Raw genomic sequence first — 26,657 nt, 5'->3', positions numbered from 1 at the left:
ATCAGACACAAACAAGGCCTGAAGAAAATGTTGAAGTTTTGGATTCTTTAGGTCAAGAAACCTTTGACCGATCAACTTCCGAAAAGGAATCATGTGGAGATACACTCCCAAGTGATATTCACAGCAAGTTTGGTGAAAATCCTTCCAGGCGTTATCGAGTTATTTTGTACAAACACACACACACACAGACCCAGTGAAAACGACACCCTGCTTCCTGCTAAACTGGTGCAGAGGCTCAAATATATTTATATACTAAAGCTTTGCCTCCGAAGTGTGAATAGTGTGAGAGTTGTGCATGAGGTGAAGCATCCTGGCAGGTTTGCCTTGTTCTTCTTATTCATGCGCTGCAGAAAGTGAGATTCAAGTTCATTCGAATAATTTTCCATCATATCCCCCTTCACCTCCTGTCTATTACGCCCAAATACACTTTCATCAATAGGCTCCCGGGCGTGTCGTTAGCGGGAGGAGAAAGTCATTACATGTCATCTGCATAGTGAATAATGGAGCTGAGCAAGTCATCTCTTTCGTTAAGATCTTCATTGCCCAGACGCACCTGTGCCGACTGGATTCAGCTGAAATACTTAAATCTTTTTATAACTTAAAACTGAAGACGACTGAAAATCCACAGTTTTATTTAGAATTTATTCTCATATATTAAGATGCAAGCAGACCTGGCAACAATGTCAAAAAGCTTCATATATAACATATATATACACACTGTTTTTGAGACAGTCGCTATTCACCTTCAAGGTTTTGACCACACTAAAGCGTTTTTCCCAAAGTACCAGTCATGTTCTTTTCCGTTTCTCCTGTTGTCTTGACAAAGAGCGCTGCCGGTGTCTGAGGTAAGCTGGAATCAGATTTACTTACAGTCAGCGCTGACAAAGTCACAGTTGTTGCACGGTGTATCCATCTGGCACGAATCGGGATTCAACAAAGTGCAGCTCCGCGTCCCTGCTTCTTTTTAACATCCATTATTGAGCGTCACTCAGTTGTCACAGGAAGGAAAAGAGATGGAAAACGTCTCTCTGCTGCAGTTTCTGATTCTGTCTCTGACTTTTTAAATAACCACAGACCCCAAATCAGCAATGAAATGATTGCTGCATCAATTCTTCTGTCATAAAACTTCTGCTCAAAAGAACTTATGTAAAACAAACAATATTATCATTTGACACATGTGACTTTTCCCTTCAGCGACACTTCAGCCCTTGACCGCCTTGTTTCGATTTTATGAGCCTCAACTTTATGTAGCTCATCTTTTCGTGAAAATATCATAAGGGATAAATATTCTACTTAAATTTCTTGGATGACAGAATGACTCTAAAATGATTTCTAATGTAGGTAACCATTTGCCAACAAGTTCAAATTGGCTGCTTCAAAAGATAATAACATCTTGCTTTTTGAGCAAGATGTTAAATCTAATTTTGACCTTAAAATAGCAGCTTGGATATTAGTCTGAGTGAATAAGGAGAATGTTTTCTCTTTCTATGTAACTTTGGTGAGTGGGTTGGATCTCCTCTGAGAGTCTCAGAATCAGGTCGAGTGAGTTGAAGAGTGAAGCTGAACCGTAGATCAGTTTAAAAAAGACTTAGAAGTTATTTAAAAACAGAGTTTATCTCCAATATTCAGCAGGAAACTTTTAAAATATGAAGAATTCTAATCAGAGTTTGGTGGATTTGTTACAACAGCAACTCTCCGGGTTCATGAAGCCGAGGATCATGGGTAATATCCGTTGTCCAAGGGATCCAAGTGTTTTTTCTTGACATGAAAACCCGTCAATCACTGAGACATGAAGACTGGGCTGTAGAGGGCGCTGTTTCTTAGTGAAAGTTGCTTAATGTTGCTTTAAATCCCAGATCTAGATAAAAATATAATACATTCATCCAACATCGTAAAATGTAAATAATTGAACAACCAGGTTTTACTATTTACACGTCATCTAACATTGGTAACACTCTCATCAGTAAACAAGCTCTTTTAATAGCCGTGCGTTAGCGAGTTAGCCGAGCTGCTGTACGTTGAGTCACTGTTTAATATAGAGGCTATCAGTGATGATTGAGTGTGAGAGGGAGCAGAGGTGATTGAGAGAAAAACCTCGGGCCCGTCTGCGCCGCTGCTCCGAGCTCCTCAGATCTGAGATGTGAGGCAGTAAACACTGAGCCGCCTGCAGCTCTGTCATACACATTATCGGGTTATAGCTATGAAGGCAACCCGGCCTTAATCCTCTTCAACTCTGCAAGGCAAAGCAGGGAGTTCTCCTGTGACAGCACTGATACTTTCATTAAAGCCAATCCATAACCCTCGCGAGCAGGCTAATAACGTGATGAGCGGGAATTAGATTTTTAGGTGATTTATTTTGCGGCGATTACAAGATTGTTCGACACCAGGGAGAGGATCCACGAGCGGAGCTTATTATTGTGTTCTACTTGTTATTACTCCAGCAGCGCCACAAATTAACAGGATTCACTCGTCCGTGAAGAAGCTGTTTATCAATGTATTTTAAGCTCCCCGGTGGTTGGTGTGGTGAAGCGTCCCCGTCTGTCATCTGTGTCCTTGCCGCTCTCTGATCATCTCGTGACCTCTCCCGCACTCTGCCTCCGCCGCGGTGGCGCTTTGCTCACGTGACCGTTCCTCCGGCGCTCGATCTGCTTTAATAATGCAATCTGACTGATATTGTATGAGGCTGAGTGCGAGGTGTCACTCACAGCCACAAACAAGTGAGGAAATGGATGATGCGATAAGGGCTCGAGAGGGAGATGAAGAAGGCGGGAGGAGGATCAGAAGGTTTAGCGGTTCACTTCACCTCCAGTTATTTTAGTGCTTGACAGATACAGAGCCTCTAATCCACGAGGATTTCAGATTTCACGTGTCGCCGTTTCCCCACCGGCGAGCAAAAACAATTTTTGTCGTTCACTTCCCCCTATTCTCATTTCAAGTCTTCTTTATTTAGAATGTGAGACATGACAGTGCATTTCAATCGGGGGGGGGGGGGGGGGGAATGAGGAGCAGTCGTCACACAGATGGCGTTCCACCCCTCAAAGCGACGCTCCCCTCAGAAGAACTGATTTTTCGTGTTCTGCTCTTTGGAGGATGTGAGCATTCATCCACAGCAAGTATGTCATTATGTGGTCAGCCGTCTGCACAGCACTCTGAGGCGAACATGTCACACAGTGTGGCGCTAAGAGGAAATGAAGGGTTTCTGTCAGTACAAGTGCCTGGAATCCTTTTTTTATATTTAGTTATTATCTGCCGGGAGGAGTTGTGTTTTCTCTTCGTCCGTTTGTTGGTTTGTTTTTCAGCAGCGGAGCAGAAAAAACTACCGACTAGATTTCCACAAAAAATGATGGAAAGATGTGGACAATGTTTCGTATTCATTTCCAATTTGATCGACTATTATAGGAGCATTCCCACACACATTCATAAAGTGCTTCTATTTGCAGCACTTTGCTTTCACCATCAGGGGCAATCTGGGTTCAGTATCTTGGAGGACACTTTAAAATGCAGTCTGGAGGAACCCAGGGATTGAACCACCAACTCCCTGGTTGAAGGACACTCCTCTCTACCCTTTGTGCCACAGCTGTCCGCGGATAGGACATGGGTCGAGAAAGAATTTTCAGGATCCAGGATTTTGTTTCCACTTTCTTTCACAGACACATAGTTTCTCTGACATTTACATTGATCTCCCAGGGAATGATTCCTGGAGGTTGATAAGAAAAAGTCAGATTTGTTGGACTGATATTTACGTCTGTGTGCATTTGGTGCAGATTCGAATAAACATCTCTATATTGTGGATTTAAATTCTGGTTTAAATTGGAGGACAGGATTTTTTCAGCTGCTGAACAGTGGCGACCTGACCCGAACCCAACATGCATTGGCATTACAGCATTAACTAGGCCTTTACCAACCTGGAACTGCCACCAGTGTGTAGCAGAGATATTGTGGATTTAGGACAGAATCCCCAGTTTACATGTCTGCTCGTGAGTTTAGAGCTACGTCCAAACAAACTTGATGGATTTGGTGCAGAATTCAAAGAGGCTGCTGGTCCTTAGTGGAGGTATGAGCTCCATGTCTCTGTAAACCAGACAAGCTTTTGCTTAGACACAAACAGATTCCCAGGTATGATATTTAAAACTATTTTTCAGTAACTTCTGAGCCTTATTTTTGTGACTGCAGTCTTGTTTTTTTAAAAGCATATAACGACGCTGGATGGAAACTCTGCCACGGAGACGGTATTTTTTCGTGTGTCTATTTTTGTACGTTGTTTGTTTTGTCTCATGCAAGAGTAGTTCCTCCCGCTCGCGCAGTCGTTTGCATCAAGCTGTACAGTGCGTGCGCTTCGTGTCTCTGAGAGGAGAAGAAGAGTGGACGGCAGCAGACACACTCCATAATCCTCTACTGCTACACCAAAAAAGCGTGCGCTGTCAAACTGTCAAAACTTATACTTGAAGGGTTGTGACGGGTCCGCCAAGTGAGGTTCTCCATTGCCTTTGTGTCTGTGCACAAGCGTGTGTGTGTGTTTTCTGCTTGTGTTCATCCATCTGTGTGTGTGTGTGTATGTGTGTGCACGTCCGCCGCTGAACATGTCCTCCTGTTTGTGTATTTTATGAGTGCGTCCACATTTGAGCGTGCAAATTCGCCTGCTGCTATTTGACAAACCCCTTTGACAAACTCTGATCTATTCTACTGAAGTCTGCAGCTCTCACAGTGTAGACCTGATAAATGGAAATATGCCACGGCAAGAAGAGGAGGAAGAAGAAGAAGAAAGAATGAAGTGCTACACTTCATGAAGTACGCCGAGGGCTCCATTGCCCAGGGAGGCCCTTGAGGTTTTGCTCGGGCTTCGACTAGCTTTTAAAATCTGGAGCGGTACCATGCAATTACTGGCTGGAGAGAGAGAGAGAAAGAGAGAGAGAGAGAGAGAGAGAGATTTGGTTATAATTAGCAGCAATTACTACCTGCTGCAATTGTATGGCCCCAATTGTAAGAGATAATAAAAAAAGCGTAAAAGAGGCATCAGCCCTTCATCGAGCTCATCTTATTGCCTCCGCTCCTCCTCTTCATCCTGAACTCCTTAAAGCACACGGCTGTCAGCAAATATTGAGACTGCTTTAATTGTGCTTTACTGTTGTACTAGAGACGCTGTGCAATTAAAGGAAATGAAATGAGGGGGCGGGATGAGGTGTCTATTTACAGTCGGGAGAGGGTGGTAGACAGTTTTTTAATGGAGACAAAACATGCAGCCAGAGAATTACACAAAGCTGCTGAAGATTCAATCTCTATATTTGCTCTTACACATACCAGTATGTTTCATAGATCCATAAAAGTAAAGGTAGGAAGTGAGGATCGTGCATTGGTCCGTCTCAGATATGAAAATCTTTCCGTAACTGTACAAAGATGCACATGAATGCTGCGCTAAAACTCCTGAACATTTGCTGCTTGTGTGTTTCTGCAAAGTGGGTCATGTTTATCATCTCTGTCTACCTGTGTTCTGCTGTTTGACACAATCCTCACTGGTGCGGACAAGCAAAGGGAAGAAGCCGTGATTTACTGTCTCTTGCTGCCTGAACACAAGGGCTGAAGATTCCTCTTAAGACGGTTCCTCACTTATCAGCTAAGTTACTATTTTAGTTCTTTTACTTGTATGAGCAGTAGCTGTTTGGGGATGGCGCCTTGTTATCGAGCTCCCAACACATGCACTCGACCAATCACAAGTGAGTGTGAGCTGACGATCATGATCTATCACTCCATTTTTATATCCATCAAATAGCTAATAAAACCCAAACTTAATGAAAGAATGAACACTTGAACAAAATCAATCTGATGATGAATAAGCCACAATTCTAGAAACCGTCTTTGAAAAATTTGTACTTGGACTTATTAGGGGCGATACAGATGTTGTGGTGTCATTGTTGTTTTTTTTTGGGGGGGGGGGGCTGTCATGTCGTCCAACTTTATATCAACTTATATCCAATGTCAGCTATTGGGGAACAATGTAAAAAGAGAAACTTTAGAAAGTCATCAGGTAAATAACTGTATATTTCTTAACGGGGAACATTCAAGTCTCCAGATAATTCCCAGATGAGTGTAAGTGAAGGAGCAGAGAGGACAGGGATGAACATCCTGGATCCACACCTCTGATCTTTATCTTAATTTACCTTAACGTCCGGTTTCACCATCAGTATTCATGTGATCTGATTGGTTCAGATGTAATTACCGAGAGTCTCCAGCCAGAGTTTCTATTTCACACAGCTGAGGGACGGCCTTGTCTCAATTAGCTTTTCGTTTTATCTCCTCTCCCCGTCTCTACACCTCACACCTCAATGGCGCTGACAAGGATGTTTGTGCCCGGTGTTCACCGCGACGCTATCAGTTCAATCCTCAGCATGTCTTTGAAGATTAGTCACCGAACCACAAAGAAGCTTTAGAATTGTTGCGGGCTCTTTGAAGTTTGTGGAGCAGTTTTTTTATTTTTTACCTTGTCGATGCATTAGACAAAGTTACGGTAGCTACCTTTGAACATTTAGCCAGGCACTGAGAGGAGGGAGCATGTCACAGGCATAAACACAACATGATGGAGATTGGTAACATCAAAGTCCGTCTGAGGTTTGTTTCAAACTGATGTACACGTCCTACAGGTCCCTGCAAACACACACCTGTCAACGCTGTTTTCACTGATAATCATCTCTTTCTTCAGGAATGATTACGACGATGATGCTTTTCTGTTTTTTATTAAGTCACATTTACATATTAGTCTTTTTCTTGCCGTGCACACAGCTGTACACAAGGAGGAGAAGAAAGGAGACACCTCAAAAGTCAAAGAGACATTTCAACTGACGCGGTCTGGAAGTAACTGTCTGCACATTACCTGAAATCAATTCACTAGTACACAAGCAAACAAGCGAACACAGCAAGCAACTACCTCAGGCAGTTAGCGATGACGCAGGATGATGAAAACCAAATCATATCACATTGTTAGCTTAGCCTCGATCGTAATGGGTTTACCTGGAGTCCAATGATAAACTTGCGAGTGGACAAATCCAGATATAGATTGCTATAGTGGTCTCTTATAGCTAGCTGCTAGCTCTGGTTGTTGGTGTGAGACATATGGCGTGAAGCAAGTTCTAATCTCCCAGCTCGGTAAACCAGAGTTACATGGTGCCTTGACAGACCGTTCCTTCTCCCTATTTTAAGTTTGTGAACCATCAAAATGATTTTAAGGCATAAAAACTACCTAGTGTTGCTTTATGTTCGACCTTTTCGACCAATAAGTGGTTTTGTGAGCCGTGCGAAGTGAGTGAAATTCCAGTTGTTCGGAAATGGTTATTCCGGTCACGTGGGCGGCGATGAATCACCAGAATAAACATCTCATCCATTTTGCACTTGGCAGGCGAAATGATTATGTATAAAAATGAAACTGACATTGGAAACAGCGAAGCAGGAAATCCGGGCCATTGAAGCCTGATGGCCGCAAACAGCTGAGCAATGGCCAACATTTTCTTGGCCAGCTCCTGCGTGTGTGTAGGCTGAGTTTCCCTGGCTGCTTACCTCAATATGAAATCAATGCATTTCCGCTGATTGTGTTGCTCGCAGTGTGAACGTATGGTGTCAGGTGGCTGCACCGCGCAGCAGACGGAGAGCAGGACTTTGCCTCCGCGTGCTTCCAAGTCACAGCGTCCGGCTGCACCACCTGCAGGGACCCGTGTACACAAAACCGAAGAGGCTGACGGACAAGTGTGTTTCCATAGAACAGACTCAGTGCCAGACGCTGCTACAGGCAAAGGCAACTGCTGCCGGACGAGGCCTCTGCTGACACACAGGTCATTTCAAGGCTACAGATGGCCGACCTGCCCCTCTGTGCCGAGCCAGAGGTCGCTCCTCCACCCTCCTGAAACTGAAACTCACGAGCAGCATTCACATGCATATCCCACAACAAGAGCAAAGTGCATACAATTGGAGAAAATAGCTTATTTTGATCACATTGTACGGATAATACTCTTAATTTTCTGCATAGTAATTCCATAAACGAAAACCTGGGAATTTTAAGGTCGTTTATATTCCACTGAGCTGTTGCCAAGCCTTTGAAGCCCAAAAATTGCCTGTCATCCGTTTACAATGCAGGCTACTGAGCACAGTGTGGCTCACGGCGGCGCCCATAAATAAGACATACCCCTCTGCAAACTATTAATTGCGCGGAGCCGGAGCAAGATTAAATGAAATGTCCACTCCTCTGACAAAACACTGTGCTGTTTGGCTACGTTCAGGCTGCAGATTGTGTTTCCATTACAGTCATCCACCTTTTTACAGTGCCAGTAATGCTCCTTATAAAGAGTTGGAGCTTTGTTTTACTTCTCCTGCAGAGTAAATGTTAACCAATGCTAATTTGGCCCCATTAAAATTTTGTCCCAGCTTCAGCTCACTAATGATGACACATCCAGATTTAATGGGGAGAGCAGAACGGTCAACGGCCAAATTCATAAGACCCACCATATCCCAGCATACCTTTAAATTTCCTTAGCATATATAAACATTTTGGTGTCAGTTAAGACATTTCGTCTCCTTTTGACCTAGTTTCTCTTTATGAATTTTGGGAGATTGTGTGATTGAACGTACAGAAAGTATTCCTGATCATTGTCTCCGGCAAAAACCTTATTTAACGCTTTGTATGTTACCTGCTTGGCACGAAACAGAAAACAGAGAAAGTTAGTGACAAGCTTGAAAATATTGTGGAGCATTTAGCAACCAACATAGACTTTAAAGAGATTCATTATTAGACATCTGACATGTATATAGGTCCTGAAAACTGAAATCAAATCATCTGGATCGCCCCCTAGTGGCTGGCTGTTGTATAGGACTTAAACCCTGTGTCCTCCATGTAAAGCAGGTGTAACATGGACCAAACCTAAAGGTCAATGGTTACAGTGTTATTTCTCCCCCAAGTATGTATTCTTTAAATTAAGATAGTTGTTTATGTTATTTGATGTTTTTAAAAATGGGATCAAACCTCATGATTGACAGGTAAGACTGAACCTAAACAACTGCATCTAAAATCTGTGTATCACATAAGTGGGTTGATGAACTTAATGTTGTATCAGTCACAGGGACTAGTCCAACCTGCAGCTCATCGTGTGAGTACAGCAGAACGCCCAATATCTTCCTTTGAGTTTGAAACTAAATGTTAAATTAAATCCAATCAGCATAAAAGTTTAACTAGTGAGTTAATATATGTATCATTGAAATGTGCAGTGATGACCAGTTTAATGTCAATTTAGTTAATTCCCAGTGGAGTGATTTGTGAGCCTTGACTTACTCTTCATTACGTCTCAGGAAAAATACTTTGCTTCTAAAACATCTGCTTAGTACATAAAACATATTTTATATTTCATCATGTCTCCACCTCTGCCTTGTGTCGATTTTTTCCTGAAAAGGAGATTTGCCTGATGTGCTCATAAACACCCTGATTGCGTTCGGTAATTCAGAAACAGATGCAATTTGTCCGCCTCCACGTTTGGAGAGGACGGGAACGTCTCCCAGCGCCGTGGAGAGAAAGCTTTTAAACGTCCTGCGGAGCCGTGATCTGCGCCGGAGAGGAAGCTTTTCAAAACAATCGTGCAGAGTGGGTTTAACATCATAAAACACCGCGGTGCAAAAAATCTAATTGGATTAAGAGCAGACAGGGATTGATCCATTCTGCACTCGACAGCTCGCCGTGTTTGACCAGATCAGTTTAAACTTTGTGAAGCTGCATTCTAGCCTATAAAGAAATGTAATCTTGTCATTACAGTCCAAGTGTTCACCTGTCCATCAGAAATACCCCCCCCCCCTCCCCCCTCTCACTCTCGGGCAATAACAAATTCTACTCGTATATCATTGCATGTCGGATATTCTCCCAGCGACTGCACATTACCAGTTTCCTCACTGCAGGTGAATGAAGGGCCAATAGAGAAATGGCCTGATTTGCATTTTAGCTAATTGCTTCAGGCTTTTAAATAGTCAATGCATTTTCTGAGGACAGAGTCGGGCAGGAATAAAATGGTTGGAGCTGCTGCAGAGCAAAGAGCCACTATTTGGAGTGGAATGAGGTTTTCTGCAGGTAAGAGGAAACGGTCCTGCAGAGAGAGGCCGAAGTCAGGGAAGATGTATGAGGTACACAGGGTATAGACTTTGTCCCAGGAGCATAAACGTGGTAGCCACCCAAGTAGAAAAGCATTCTCTACAATAAAAAATACACAGAGGTTTAGGCAGTATGTGTTTTTGAATGTAGCTGCTGAAGGAATAAAGTATCACGAGATGTGTAGGTGAAGACAGTTTAAGGAGACGTGCAGTTCTCTTTCAATCAATGCAAACACTCCATTGGCACAGATTTATTTGACGTTCCTCTAGTGGCCTCCTCTCGAAATTGAGCTTCTGTGAATATCCCAGAGTTCCTTGAGGCTTTTCTAACATGGGGAAAAGGCAATAAATTAAGCTTGGAATTAAGCTCTGGAATATGATTAGCTTTGCAAATATTAAAATGTACAGAATTATTATAGGTTACAAGAGTAAAATGCCATTAAATTTGATTGTAAGGGTTTGTATTTTTCTTTTTGTATATAAATGATGCAAACTTCTAAATGTGCATGACCGCAGGGCCTCAACAACATGCCTCACTGGTACTGAGTGGGCTGCTGCATCACAAACCTGTTCTACCCAAGGTGAACTCTAAGTGTGTTTTCGACAGAAGCTGTGTCAAATGGCACAGAGTAGCTTGAGCCAGACAGGAAGTCTGATCATTTGGTCAAATTAGTTTTTTAATATAACATCATGTACAGATTCTTGCATCTTTTATATCACATCACAACAAGAGAGTCATAACCGGTGGCACCAGAGGATCACAGTGCATTTACCATGGACCTGTGGGAGTAGCACATCTGAGAACAATTACCAAAATGGCAGGTCAATAAATACCAGGCAGACACAATTGCCCATCTCTGAGACACTTCCTGAAGACAGTCAGAGGATGAAACAAGACCACGTCACATACTCGACATCACAGACCCGTCACACCAGCGTTGTAACTAAAGATAAATAACTGAGTCATGCTGCAAACACACATTTTGATCAGATTCAGTTAATCTTGCTGTGAAGGTAAGAGTTCAGAGCAATTAAAGTGTAATTAAACATCTTTTCACACATTACAATAAAAGGCACTGCATTGGTTCAATGCAAATGTTGTTTAGCAGAAATAATTCCTTTTAATAATCCACTGAAATTACTTTATGTATTGTAGCCTTGGCAAGAGGAAGGTATAAGTGGTCTGTGCACATCTTTACCTAATTATATGTCAGTCTGCTTTTGATATTCATATAAATCCATGCAACAGTTTAATTTGTAAAGCAGATACATTTCTCTGTGACGGCAGTTTGTCCCTCAGGGACAGAAGAGCTTCAGTCTCTGGTCATGCACAAATTCACGGCCGGCTGCTCCACAGTAATTCTCCGCAGCCGACAATGCAAATAGAAACATTGATTTACCAACAGAGGGGAATTTTTTGTGTGTGTGTGTGTTCGTGTCCTCAGTTGTTGCCGTCGCTTTCACAGGCAGAGAGACACATCTTCAGACACGATATAAATGGAGGGAATCCAAGAAGCAATTATTCCACCTCTGCAGTACATGGCAGCAACACCGGAGGAAAAGGTGTATCGGGCTCCCTCTTTCTGTTCTGTCTGAGTGAGCAGCACCTCCAGCCTTTCCTCAGCCTGTCAAGCTGCCTCTGCAACAATCAGAGCCGAGTGGCTGAGGCACGGCGGAGAGAAATGTACAGTGGTGGGAAATTACGAAAGGAATCAATTCAATGAGTTCCCTCCCTTCGCGAGAGATGTCTATAAATCAGGCAGATGGCCAGACCCAAACAACAACCTTTTAAGAGGCTGTCTGCAGAAGGCACAGTGCTTTACAGAGCGAGGGGAGAACTCGGTAATATCCAGAGTGAACCTCCTCCTTTTCTCACTTTGCCACACTCCCGACACAGCAGCACTGATAACAACATGACCTTGGTGCTTGTTCTGCTGAACTCATCCACATTTCTTTAATATCGCTTGAGGTCCGAATGCTTTCTCGTGCCGCATTAGGAGGAAAAGACATGCCAGGATTTCATGTAATGGAAAGTGTTCCATTTAAAAAATGGAGACACTTCTTCTGATACCACCACACTGGCATGAAAGGGAAAATGAAGACTTCTACTGTTCTTCACTCACATAACTCACATAAAGAAACCTGACAGAGTAATGTAGACGTTGTGATCGTCCCTGCATCTCTGGGATGAAGCGCTTTCTCTTTGCTTTTGATAACAAATGTCAAGTCCCCCCAACAATTATTTTGCAAATTGCCCCACTGGCTCCTATCAGCTGCAGCGGTGTTCTCCCATGTTTCTCCTCACGACGCTATCGCCTCATGGGATGTGAGGCTTAATGGAGGTTGTAAATAAACTAAAAGGCAAGGTCAGCAGGAATGCCACTGATTGAATAAATTAGAGCCCTGCTCTAAAGAAAATAACCCTGAAGACAAGATGAAATATATCAGTAAAGTGCGTTAAAGACCCCGTGGCCATTACACGTCCCCGATTTATCTGACAAGAGAGGTGATCCAACACTCCTCCGCTGATTTGTCATGTTCTCGTTGACCTGTCCGTGCACATCGATATGGGGGGGTGTCAGATTGTGGGTTTAAATCGCTATTAGGTGGTAATTGTGGAGCTCATTTCAGTTAGAATATGTTTGTATGTGTGTGTGTGTGTGTGTGTGCCTGTGCCACATTAATGTTCACTGTCTGGTGCTGATAAATGTCAAGGTCACTTGAGAGATTGAGATCAGCAGGTCATTCCCACACACCCACACCCACATGCAGTAAAAACACATGCTGATGCACCGGGCACTGTAAACAAAGGGCCCACAAGAGTCCTGAATCACCCACCACCTCCAGTGGGTGTTGAATAATAACAGCAAAGTGAATAGCATCAGACTTCAGGTGATGTAATGCTAAAAACAGATGCTGTCGAGCGGAATAATTCGTGTTTATCCATGAGTGAGCAGCCGAATGTCTCCCATGATCCCAGTCTCAGGTACGATGGTCACCTGACAGGGAAGCTCTGCCCCGTAAATCAAACGTCTGCTGTTGAGTTTCTGGATGACTGGTCAGCGTCCTCCTTCATCTCCTGTAGATACAGAACGAGTGACCTCACGACGAGGAAATGTAGCCGTCGCTCGGTTTGTGAGTTACACCTCCTCGCTGCGTTTTAGACGTAATCTCATACCTCGATTTAATTAGCCGAACAAGCCCACTATCGTAAACCACTCCACAGTAGAACTGCATCATGTAATTATGACGATACCGAGGCCACACGGTGACACCTGCCTCTTCGCGATGAGAAATGAAGTCGTGGAAGCGAGAGAAAAAATAAGACTTCCAGTGAGAAAATGTGTGTGTGTGTGCATGTGTGTGTGTGTATGCACTAATCCAACAACATCTGTGTTACCTTGGTTACTAATCCTATTTACTGAGGATTGGATTCATTATTCAGGTTCCACGTCTCAAAGCAGTTGTTATCACCTTGTGTCAGGGACAGGGACTCAGAGGAGGCAAATATTGAATATTCAGTGTTTCCTTCACAATGTATCAGAGTATTTAATTCAGTAAGAATAATCCATTCTAGAGTCCAAACGCTAATGAAAACTTTCTACAGGTATAAAAAATGAAATCATGCGCTTTCATTAACAAGAAAATCAATGGGAGAAGCAATGAGAAACGTGTGGTATCAATCCATCCATCTGATTTGAGAGAACTGTAATTACATATGGAGTTTGAGTTGTTTAACAGTGCATCCTTTCCTGGGGTAGATTAATTCCCTGAGTGCAGCCAATCAGCTGTCAAGAAAACGAACGCACAAGTTACTGAGAAATAACAGCACAGATTCCCTGGAAAATCTCAAACTCTCTAATACGCACTGACAGAACAAGGAGTCTGAATAAAACTGTCAGTAATTACCTGCACATGCTGTGACACACAAAGCAGCTGGGACGCAACAATATGGGCATTGAGGTGGTGAAGCTTTCACTGAATTGGGTTTTTGACAAGGCAGAGAAAACTGTTCACATATTGTTGCACCTTCTAATTCCCCCGCGCACTTAAACAGTGGGAGCAACTCAATCATGTGGTCCTGTGAAAATACTCAGATAAAGCAACATTTATTGTAATATTGTGTTCCAGGAAATTGAGGGTTAGGCTCATGATAATCAAGTCTAATGAACCAATGAAAGCATTGATATGAAATTATATTTTATCAATTCAAGAGTAACGTCTGAATTCATTTTAATCATCAAAATGCCCTTCTGAAATGTGTTGGTGACAATTAATTTTAATATCACATTTTAACTAACTGTGACCATTTGTCTTTATCAACTGAAAGCAGGCTAACTAACTTCTAGCTGCTATAAACCTGAAGAGGGTCACACAGCCTCTGAAATCACAACACTGCTGCACTAACTCTGAATTAGGAAACCCAAGTTGGTAGTTTATGAAACCCTGCTGATGAATTACGGGTAGTTGTCTTTGCATTGTAATGACATAAAGCAATAAGTTATTCCAAAATCACTTTGCCATTATTGCCACTCAAGCTCACACAAACTACTGAGCTAAAAGTCTTATCGTAACAATTGTTACTTCCTGTACACACTAGCTAATTGGCTAGCTAACGAGCTAACTAGCTCAGTTAAAGAGATTTTGTTAGATGGCAATTAAATGGTTGATTCAAAGCTGTTTCGGCAGACTTGTGATTTTAAATATGTTCATCAGAGACACACAACACATCTAAAACCCTAATGCTACGTTCCAGGCATCTCGGAAGTCGGATATTACGACTTGAAATGTGGTGGTTGGTTAGCCTGCTAGGAGGCTAGGAGCATGTATCATCTAAAGCCACTGATAAAATACCATTTCCTGTTATTTCATGATCTCATGTACAGATTTGATTAACACTTTGAGGTTCTGCAGTGTTTTTCTTCAGGAGCAGCTTTTTCTGGAGTTGGCCTGTCCATAACCTCTAAAGCCCTCTCCCCCCCCATGTGTGTGTCCCAGGAGGGCAACTGGAGGAGAATGACTGGTAAAATCCAGACGAGCAACGTGACCAACAAGAATGACCCGCGCTCCCTCAACGCCAGAGTCTTTATTGGCAACCTCAACACAGCCATTGTCAAGAAGACCGACATAGAGGTCATCTTCGCCAAGTACGGCAAGATAGTGGGTTGCTCCGTGCACAAGGGTTACGCCTTTGTGCAGTACGTGAACGAGAGGAACGCTCGGGCGGCGGTGGCCGGAGAAAACACCCGCGTCATCGCTGGGCAGCCTCTTGGTGAGTCTCATCTTTTTCTCGTGTTTTTGTGGGAAAAGTTGTGTGTTGTTTCTCAATGCAAATGCCATAAGGAACTCATACAGAGCTTGATACTGTACATTGCACTTCACAAAACCTTCCCCTTGAAATACAGACAGTTTCATTTAAGCCTGCTCTTTGCTAGAGGGCTGGATTGTCTCTCCTGGGAACTCAGAAAGGCCTTGGGCATCTCTCAGACTTTTTAGTTTTTGAACATCCCTTGGTTCCTAAATGCTGAAGTGTCTGTGTTTGTTGTCGTGCTGTTTGGTTGGGGAGGGGGGGGGGGGGGGGGATCCCAGTTGAATCTGTAAACTGATCCACCGCTGAATGTAAGCACAGTTTGATGTCACCACTTACCAGGCAGCAACTTGCAGAAAGTGTGTCAAAGTCCTTGTGAGACATAACTCAAAGCACAGCAGAATATGTCAGGTTGCACTTGTTGCAGCTACCAATTACACTGCAAGCATTGATCCTAGCTGTGTGCATGCACTTTGTAATAGGTTGTTTTTGTGGATGTTGACTGTGAAATGTCTTTTAGCCTATAAGCCTTTTTGTTGTGCTCATGGCCGGGAGGCAAGATATTTGTGAGGATGAAAGATTTTATTCATAAGGCGCCTTTCTACACAATATGAGGAAATTTATAAAAATCAAAAGCATCTTTTCGAGTCTGAATGAATGAGCTCTTTCTGTGAAGGCCATTGTCCTGGGCTTAATAAACCATATTTCTAAATCCCAGGGTTGGATTTCAGAGTATGCTCCTGTACTGCTTATTTTCAAATGATCATGACTTAATGTTAAGACCACAAATATCACAGTGTCAGGACGATAGCGACGTTTAAATATGATTATGAGTCCATCACAGAGGGCAGTGTTTGAAGGAAGTGCAGTGAGAAACTGGAATGGATTCATTATGTAAATTGAAAGTGTGTGCAGAGTTTATATTTGGATACGGCAAGCTCTGCAGAGCTGGGATTAATGAGTGGCCATTATAGCTCCCTCCCTATGCAAACATACAGACACTGTGCTTAATGGGCCTATAGGTGGGAAGTGGACTGCAATTGCTGTGGAGTTTCATCCAGAGATCATATGTGAGCGTTTCTGCAGCATATTGATTTTTGAATAAAGACGATAACATTTCCCTTAGAGGCTCAATTAAAGCTGCCTCTATGTACAAAGATAAAGTTATTTCTGCCCACATACATGTGCTCTTCATGTTGGCATGGTTCTGAAGCAATATCCAGTAGAGGGCAGTGCAGAGCGATCTCGCACAGTCCTCTAGTTGGCCTCCGACTCAGATTTGACTACTGTCCAATCCCCTGTCAGTTGTATCCGTAGTGGTCAGTTTTCAGAGGATGTAAAAATTAACACAGACTACGGCAAAAAGGCTCTGTCCTTTTCCCGTGTATGTAATTTACATTGAGCATAAGGGGAGCCTGAAGGTAACATATGCTGTTTGGATTATTGTGTGAACGTGGAATTATTTACTGGGTTGATATTTGGCATCGAAGCTCTGACCTCATCACTCTCAAGGATAAATCAAGCTCAGCAGAGCAGAACATGGGCAGTGATGATAACTCGACCCAGACGGAACATAATCAGAGCGCAGAGGTGGACACTGGAGGGACGCTGCAGGAGATGTTTGGTGTTCCAACCAGGGAACATGGAAGTCAATTATTATTGACCTGTATTTAATTTTGCATCTAAGCTTTGACCCTGTCACTCCCCTCAAGGATACACCAAGTTTTCCCTGCAGGAATTGGAACTGACATCAGTTTCCTGTCGATGGGAACTCAGGGGGGATGCTGTAGGAGGTCAAGTGTTTCAATAAGGGAACGTGGGCCAAACGCTGCACCATAGAATTTATTATGTAAATGTAGAATGTTTACGAAGCTGATATTTGGCATCGAGGCTCTGACCTCTCGACTATCCACATGGATAAATCAACTCAGCACAGGAGGGATCGTAGTGATTGTAATAACATGGAACATAAACTCCATGTGGAACATAAACTGTAGATGGACACTGGGGTGAAGGAAGAAAATTGGTTTAGTGTTTCATCCCAGAACGTCAGCCGGGGAGTGAAGTGTGCAAATATCACCGGGTGACGTTACACAGTTAAAGCAGACAAGTGAATAATCGCCAGTTTGGCCTGTGACTTTAATTCATAGCTCTGAAAGCATCACACATTGGGGAGTGATCTCCGATATACAGCAGGTCGCCACTGCAAAACAATTACTGCCAACGTTATGTCATGAATCAAAACAACACAAAGCTGCAGAGGGCTTTCATTTTTAAACAACAGATAGAGAGAAGCCAGAGAAAACACAACCCCAGTCTGTTGTTAGCATTGATAGCACACCTAAGCTTGTAGTATTATCTTAGTCTATAAATAAAATATTAGAATATGTTTTCACTCTTACATGATTCAATCGACAGTAACGACTCATCTGCGGATTTGGATTTAAAGTAACAGCTTGTCTCTAAAGAATCGAGTGGTACTTCTCCTCTCATCAGGTTCTAGATAATTTGGTGCAGGTGTCCGACTCTACAGAAGCAAAACACCAGAAGACATGAATATTCCCAGCGTCATGTCTCACTGTCAGTTTAATACACTGCGGTCTCCTTCTCTCTCCTGTTCGCCTCCTTCCATGCACTCTTCTGTTCCTGCCATAAATCTCAAACACCGCTCCTGCACTGCAGAGACTGCTCCTCGTTCTCTGAGACCTTCACAACACAACCTTCTTTTGATTGTACATTTGCACATTTTGGAGTTTTGCATTCTGTATTTAGCAAATATCAAGGGAATCGTGTTTCACTGATGAAGTAGCTCTTCTATCTCTCAGGGACCTGAGCTCCACTGTTGATCTTCTGAAGGTGTGGTTGTTTTTGTTCTGCCTGATCGTGCTTCGGATGCAACTGATCCAGTTTCTGCAAAGCGTTTTAGAGTTCCATGCGCTGCCCCTGTAGGAACCTTAAGTCTAGTCATGATTTGATGCTGAGAGAGCTCCTCTGTGCTTAGAATAGCAATGTGACTTCTGTCACTTTCACTTAGTTCTGATGCCATTTTCCCTACTATCACAATGCTACTTAGTAAGCAATGATGTTCTGGAAACATGTTTCCTGCAGATCATTGCTTACTAAGCAGCAGCTTAGCCACAGCTTTATTTATAATAGATGAATGCTGGCTGCAAGTTTAGTTACATAAACAAGACTCCGATGAGTGGATCAAATCCACCTTTGTGTCATGTTGTGAATGCGTGAAGCAGTGGAAGGAAAACATCAAGGGAAACTGATTGTCTTCCTCGAATTTGATAATTGAAACAATGCAGAATCTTAAAGGAGACAGATCATGTTCAGATTGTGGTTCATATTTTATTTGCGACATTACTGTAAAAGGTTTACATGCTCACCTTTCTCCTATTGTCCATTGATGCAGCCCCTCTTATCAGCTTTTGGCCAGCTAGTCCTAGATTGATCAACCAATTCCAGCGCTAGGTAATGTTGGTAAAGTCAGCCTCGGCTCTGGCTTTGTTAGGGGGCGTGTCAGACTAGCTTCCAATATATGTTATATCACAAAACACTGAAGGTGTTTCAGGGGCCAATCCTTATTTTACCATTTCTTCATAAAAAGAAGAAAAGTATCGATCGAGTCTGCCTGATTAACGCTGGCTAATGGCTTTCTGTGCTTCAGGAATTTTATTAGTCTGATATTTGGCATTATGAATATGCTAATCAGCGAATCTGCAGAAAAACATCATCATTTATTAACATAGTCTCAACCTGGTCCATCATCAGTCAGAGCTGAAATTACCACTGAGCACTCTGTCATATCCACAATAAGAGACTTGGTGATTTATCTGTTACTTCTCCACACAGATTGTTTCACTCTCTTCACGTGTGGGAGCTGGATTTTGGCAGAGAAAGCAAATATAATTGAAAGTATTTTCATTACTCCCCGTTCTCATTTCAATACATCTTTAATTGACAATTATGGACACCCTCAATCTCATTCTCAGTAGCTGATGCTTTTTATATTAACACGGCAGAGAAATGAATCAGCCTCATAATGATTTGGAATTGAGGAATGACCTCTCTGTGTTGATCTGTGTTTCTGTTTTCCAAAACGTTTCATTAAAGTGCTATTACCTGCAGGCTGATTGCACCTGAATTTCATTTCCACATCACATTTGTAAGCTAGCATTGCTGCGGTGCTGCAGGGGATTGCATTCATGTATGTTCCACCAATCCATGTGTCTGTTTGCTGAGATCATCCTCTGCCCACACAAAGAGAAGCACAACATGTCGTGGAGGCCGAGGTTTGCTTTACTGCTGCCAGTGGTCACTTGGAAAGAGGTCAGTGGAATAATCACATCACTCAGCGACTGCACAGATCCAATTCAGCAGCTCAGACGCACTGGTGATGACTAATCTGTGCACTCAATGACACGCAGGGGTCGGAGGTCATAGCCTGCCGCCACCACAGAAGATGAGACTGTGTTGTGTATGTGTGTGGGTGTGTGGGTTTGTGTGTGGATGAAACACGGCTGATGAACGACTGCAAAAATTCTATAATAACACAGCTGGCAGCACCTTCCTCCCCTAGCCGCTCGGAGAAAAATGGAAGCTCCATTCCCCATTAAACATGAATAGGAGTTCAGGAGAACACATTCAAGATTGTAGACATTTTCACACCTCACATGAGCATGGATGTTTAATATTAAGTCTTGTTTAGTGCACATGATGAATCTTTCCTTGGTTCTCTCTGCATGTCCATCGTGCTAAAACACTTATTGTACATACTTTGCTTAAAATAACCATGCATTGCTCATTGTAATTAGGACATAAAAACTTTTAATATTGCTACAATCACAATAACATTGCAAATGTCGGTGCCGTCTGAAGTCAGCTGCACTGGAGCGGAATAGTTCTTGTTAAGTTCCTAAAATGTCTGCGTCTCACATGTGTTGCCATTTCTTCCCTCCCCTCTGGCTATGAGCGTACTGAGGGGAATTCCTCATGACACAGTGACACGATGATTGCTGGCATCCATGAAACTAAAATGCATCCGAGCGGTTTCCTTCCTCGCCCGCTGAGATCTATCTGCTGTATCTCTGTGGCCCCCTCTCTTCTGCGGGCTGCCATGGAGACAAAGAGTGACAGATTCTTTTTGCCCTGAGCTGTCCCAGCGGGCCCCGGGCCTCCGGTTCACGTTAGTGCTGAGTCTCCAAATCTGTGCAGTGCAGTGACTGTATATAACACTGATGTTTTGAAAGTTTTCAGAGTTTATTAAAGGAAGAGCTATGATTGTAGAAGACTCCGTTCACATCTCTGCACCAGATACTTTGCGGTGCACATCACTCGGGCCCTTTATGCGATGAGATTAGAAATCATCTCTTATTTTTCTCATCTGTAAAAGGTGCTTGTTTCTATATCCTGATGTGTCGCTGTGTGCTTGTGTGTGTCTGCCCGGAGGCAGCAGATGCATGTGATTGGCAGGTGGTGATTGAAGCCCTGATGGAAAAAGGACAATGAAAGCACAGCAGCCAGTATTTTTCTATGAGAGGCCGTGTATGAAGATGGAAGGTTCTGTGCTACCTGGGAGCGGCGAGGGGAGAACGAGGACGGCGGAGGGAGGTTAATGGCAGAGAGAGGAAAATAACAGCATCTCTGGAGAGTCAGCCTCGAAACAACAACACCTGATAATCCTCCTTCTGTTGACTCCTGCTTTGAGAAACATGAATCTCCCTGAAGAGATCTGCATTCCCATCCACCTGGAAGTTTCATGGTGAAAGTCCATCCCATTACAATATTAATGACCACACTGAAGGATAATGTGTGATGGATCACCAATCATACCGCCTCCAAATGGCATTGGCAAGAGTTAGGCACATAAATAATAAAGTGATTTAGATGCTAAATCCATCCTAAGCGGATTACAAAGGCAGTGGCACAGCAATCAATCGTCATTTTGGGGCCAACATGATGCATAGCAAGCAGCACAGGACAGAGAAGCCGGGACGAGGGAGAAGACTGAGCAGGTGGAAAGAGAGAGTGCAGGGATAACAGTGTATTGTGTTGCTCTTGATGCACCTGCTGGATAAATAAAGGCTTTATTCCTTGATGCATTTGATGTAAAATGATGACCACTCAAAGCTTGACATTACATTACATCCACACACACATTCATACAGTGCATCTATGGGCAGCACTTATTTCTATGAGGAGCCATTCATTTTCTTGGCAACAGACTACTCAGGGTATTCCTGTCATCTCCCTCCATATCAACACTTCCTAGTTCCTAGTGTTCCCAGGCCAGATAGGTAATACAGTCCCTCCAGAGGGTTCTGGGACTCCTGTCACTTGGGCTCGCCTGGAAATCCTTCAATGGAAGCCCTCCAGAAGGCTTCCTAATAACATCCACCAGCAGTGGATCCCCTCCGAGCTCCCTCCAGATGTCCGAACCCCTCTCCCTCTTTCTCTAAGCCAAGCCACCCTGTAGGCAAACCTTCAGAGAAACCAGAACATCTATGTTTCGACATTCCCCCTATGTTCAAGAAATAAAAAGAAAGTGGCTGAAATTAGAATCAAAAGGTATTTCTCTATTTTCTCTAGTCGCCATTTTGCACCATCAACCAACATATGGCGAACTGAGTGTAGAGATGTTATAAGGCAACCCGGTAAAAAAGAGAATATGTCACCACCATACAAAGATGAGCTTGTCAAAGAAAATGCAACAAGTCAGTTGCCGCAGCCCCATCACAGAGCACAGGTAACTCCTTGAATACACTGACTATCACAGGCTTAACATTACAAATGAACACCAGAGGGGGGGTTCTTTTTTCTTTCTTTCTTTCATGTCAATCCAATCCAAATCCTCCTGCATCTTCTCCACCTGGGCCGCTCTAATTCTCTCCATCGCTCGCCATTAGTATTCACAGGCGCGCTCTCACTTTGAAGTTTGCATAGATAATTCCAACAATGTCTACAATAACTGCACAGCTCAGGAACGAGAGAGAGAGAGAGAGAGAGGGAGAGAGAAAGAGAGAGAGAGAGAGAGAGAGAGAGAGAGAGAGGGAGCGAGAGAGAGCGAGAGAGAAAGGTTCAGAGGCACGAGCCGTCACAAGTGAGAGGTCTTATGTGTTTTGCAGCTAGATGGGGCAGATTCACTCCCATCCCCGCCCCCCCCTCGTACCCTGGTTTGAACCTTGTCAAAGAAAACCCCATAAGGCCCCCCCCCCCCCTGTCTTTCAGCGCATCCTGGGTATGTGCATGTATGTGGGTTTTCTGTGCAGACAGGAAACCTTAAAATATTTAGATTTGAGTTTCATTTACCAAAGGATTTTAAAACGAGCCGAGCCACCTCACACATATTGCAATTCACACACTATATGATCTTATTTTGTGTGTTAGCCTCTTTCTTCCCTCCCGTATCTCTTCTTCTCGTCCTTGTGGGTGATTAAAGTGCAGCCTGGTTGTCCGTCTCCTCCCTCATTAGTCACACTCTGAGAGACTGGGCCGGACGCTGAATGCACAGTTGGCCCGACCCGGCGCTCGACAACCCGATGTGCAGGGCAGCACGCAGACTCTCGGCCTCACAATAACAAGAGACGTGGCCAAGTCAAGGATTTATCTGAGCTGTAATGTATTCAGGATATAAGAACATGTTTCTTTTGTTGAAACAACACTGAAGAAATGTTAAGATTGTCATTGTGCACTTAATAGGCTTTAATAAAGCCACAGGGACACCAGGAAGGCTGCCAGGATCTCTCCCCCGTCTGTCCCCTCCTCTGTCTCCCTCATCCTCTCATACATACTGACAAATGCTTCAGCGGGGCATGAGCCACAGTGTGGACAAAGTGAGATGGATTACTGTGTGGATTTTGGCAGAGGGACCTGCAGCTAATTCTCTGATTAGCAACCTGGGTTCAGAAGGCAGGGAATCAGAGTCAGAGCTCAGCACTCCGGAAAGCTCTGTGTGTGTGTGTGTGTGGGGGGGATGCATATGTTCATACGTCAAAGTCAGATGGTGTATGTGTTGTAAGATTATGGTTCTATATAGTTTACTGCAGGTAAAATGATATGTGTGTCAAGTGGAAAAAATAAGACACTTTAGTTTAATTTTCCACAGAGCGACAGGCCGGTAAATAAAATACATAATATATTCTGTGGTAAAATATCACACTCATGCATGATTCAGGGCGTCGTGCTCGCTGTATATGACAGGCTGTATTTTTGATCCTCGTGCAACAGCCAGTGTGTCAAAGTGCCCTTCAGCAAAATGAAGAAAGCTGCTTCCTCAGCAACAAGCAACACGCCCCCCCGAAATGAAAACTCCAATATCCGCTTCATAATCACCACATATTCCCTTTTCCACAAATGTAAACATGTTATTGAGATTTTTCTATTGCTTCAAACTTGATGTTTTAACCACTATGGACGCAGCGTCTGCACATCCTCCTGTTGTGCAAAAGTGAAGCCATAATATCCAAAGTCCGAATGCTGCCATCTTGTGGCAAAAACTTCCTTTTGAGCCAGTGTCTACAGCCACATTTATTTATTTCTCGCCGACTGAGGCTCCCTGAAGCGTCTGTCCTTTCCTACTGGTCCACAGCAGCCAGTGAATAAACGGATGGAGCACAGTCCGAGTCGAGCACTGGGGACAGTGAGGAAACAGGATTAGCTGGAAGCCTAACAAGCATCCTGGCCAAGATGCGTTCATTAACATTACACCCCCCCCCCCCCCCCCCCCCCCGCCAGGGACCAGAGACGCGGGCGGCGAGGGGAAGTGGCTTCGGACCAGTGAAGGAGAACAGATCATTTCTCTCTGCGCATAATCACAGACACATGTTTACGAGTCCAGGTTCATCATTAGCACACGCTGGTGCAAAGGTTTCTCAATCAGAAATGTGCATTCTTGGAGGGCCCCCCCCCCCCATCTCATCTCAGGGCCCCTGACACCTGCCTGCTTTGCCCTCTCTGCTGCAACGCTCCTGCCCATACATCACATGTGTCTCAGTGATGTGTATGAGGTGTCATGAGCCTTTTGTGTCGGATTAGTCGTCTTTCAGATGCTCCACCTGTGCATGCTGGGAGATAATACTCCAACATGACAACTGTGTGTTTGTGGCAGGCGCACATGACAATAGGTCACCGTGATGTGACCTTTGAACACCGAGCATCAGCTCAAACACAAACCTCCATGACAGACTCCACACACACACACACCCCTGGAAAGGAAAATCTACCCTTTGACACAATAATTGATCCAGTCAGTCATGTCTGCCTCTTAATTCACGTTATAATTGTCGATGTGCATTGTGCACCTCGGGCGGAGCGACAACAGGAGAAATCCAGGCGATAAAAGGTGACGTATTGTGCGAGTAATGGCTCGTGACTCGCGATTACACATGAGGTGATAATTACTGCGACCCCGGAGGGTTCCTGCAGACCGGTGCTCACAGGGCTCAGCAGCGTTACCCCCTCTGACTCCCCCCCGCTTAGTGCTCAAATTAAAAATCACAGTGGCAGACTGGCTGGGGAGTTCACCCCCTGAATGGAGATGGACAGTATAAACAAGATAACGTTAAAAAACAGCCCCTAACCTCGCCTGCAGCCATGTCTCGCTCTCTCATGCGCTCGCTCTTCCTCTCACATTTCCGTATTTGACTTTGCATTTGCTCTCCCTCCGTCTCCTCGCTCTGCCCTCACGCCAGGTCGCCTCCTCGTTCCCTCGTCCTCCTGCTCACGAGGCCTCCTCGCCCAATTACGCTTGCAGAGCTGTGGGCCCGTGAATCATCGCATCAAGTCGTCAGTGTCTGAAACGGGGACGACGGCGCCCTGCCTCGGGGCCCACTGTCCGGTAAAGGTCGCGCCAAGCATGATGGCGGTTAACTACCTCAAGTTTATTGCAGCCAACACTCTGCATTATAGGAGAAACCTCTCTGACACCATCCAGACGCAGTTTACAGCGAGGCCATAACCACCTCCAGGTACTCGTGGCGCTGCTCAGAGCGGTGGTGCATGACAGAACTGGCCACTTGGCCTCTCAGACCTCAAACCTGAGCTATTCTGAGGAGGGGGGGGGGCAGCTGGAGGGATTATCCTGCAGCCGCGGTGGCAAAGCGTCTGGTGCATTGGTCTCATATTTTTACAGCCTTTTTTTTTTTGGTTCATTCTCACTTATCTCAAAGCTTTAAAAGTCTTTTCTCAAACTCAGCTTCATCTCCTTTATCAGTTTCTCCCCCTTTGTGTCGGCTATAGATTTAATTAAGGGGAATCATAAAGTGATAATGACCTCTACCTGAACAGACCTCTTCATACAAAAAAAGAAAAGAAAAGTGTCCTGGATATTTTGCATATTCAGTGTAGATTGGGGTGAGACGCTGAACTGCCTGCTCGCTCGGTGAAACTCACTTTGGATAAGTATTCGTCTTTTTAGAGCCAAGACGATAAAAGGACAGCGGGGGGGGGGCGGGCGGCGACTGCAGCTGTTGAGGGAGAGGAGTCGTAACGCACAGCTGTCTGCTCCGTGCCTCGCAGGAACACAAAGACACAAACATTAGCTTTATACACGCAGGCAGAGGGTTGTCGTCAATAGACAGCAGGTGGTGGGAGGTGCGTTCCTGACCTTGACTCCTCCTCCTGGCTGGTTCACACTTTCTTATTGGCCTGTGGCCTCGGTGCTGCAGGATGAAGATGTAAACTGGAGCTGCAGACGTTTCATTACATGAAAACAGGAGCAGTTGGCAAGTCCTGCCAGAAGATTTAGCACAAAACACACACACACACACACACACACAAACACACAAACACAAACACAAACACACACACACAGGATGACAAGAATTTGAATTAACTACATAATTGATGGATGAATTAAGGAAGCACATTTCTGCTATTGAAAGAAAAATAAATGTAGTCAAAATAATGAGATTCCAACTCGTTATACTGGGAAGATTCTCACTCATTATAATGGGAATTTAACTCATTATACTGGGAATATTCTAGCTCATTATACTGGGAAGGTTCTAACTCATTATACTGGGAAGATTCTAGCTCGTTATACTGGGAAGATTCTAGCTTGTTATACTGGGAAGGTTCGAACTCGTTATACTGGGAAGATTCTAGCTCGTTGTACTGGGAAGATTCTAACTTGTTATACTGGGAAGATTCTAAGTTGTTACACTGGGAAGGTTCTAACTCGTTATACTGGGAAGATTCTAGCTTGTTATACTGGGAAGATTCTAACTTGTTATAC

General features: G+C 44.0%; 1 protein-coding gene across 5 annotated transcripts in view; it reads left to right on the top strand.

The window, feature by feature from the left end:
• LOC133933093 (RNA-binding Raly-like protein) overlaps positions 1–26,657 on the top strand; it is a 74,326-nt gene that overhangs the window by 17,649 nt on the left and 30,020 nt on the right. For all 5 annotated transcript variants that reach the window (XR_009912019.1, XM_062380052.1, XM_062380053.1 and 2 more), the window contains exon 2: positions 15,109–15,382. Coding sequence is in view for 4 of the 5 variants with exons in the window: in XM_062380052.1 (XP_062236036.1) it covers positions 15,127–15,382 (256 nt within the window). In the remaining variant the exon portion in view is untranslated. The remainder of the gene's footprint in view (positions 1–15,108; positions 15,383–26,657) is intronic.

Source organism: Platichthys flesus, chromosome 21 (genome assembly GCF_949316205.1).
Source record: "Platichthys flesus chromosome 21, fPlaFle2.1, whole genome shotgun sequence".
In the NCBI taxonomy this organism is placed as follows: Eukaryota; Metazoa; Chordata; class Actinopteri; order Pleuronectiformes; family Pleuronectidae; genus Platichthys; species Platichthys flesus.
The sequence above is the reverse complement of the archived record's forward strand: the minus strand, read 5'-3'. Positions and strand labels throughout refer to the sequence as shown.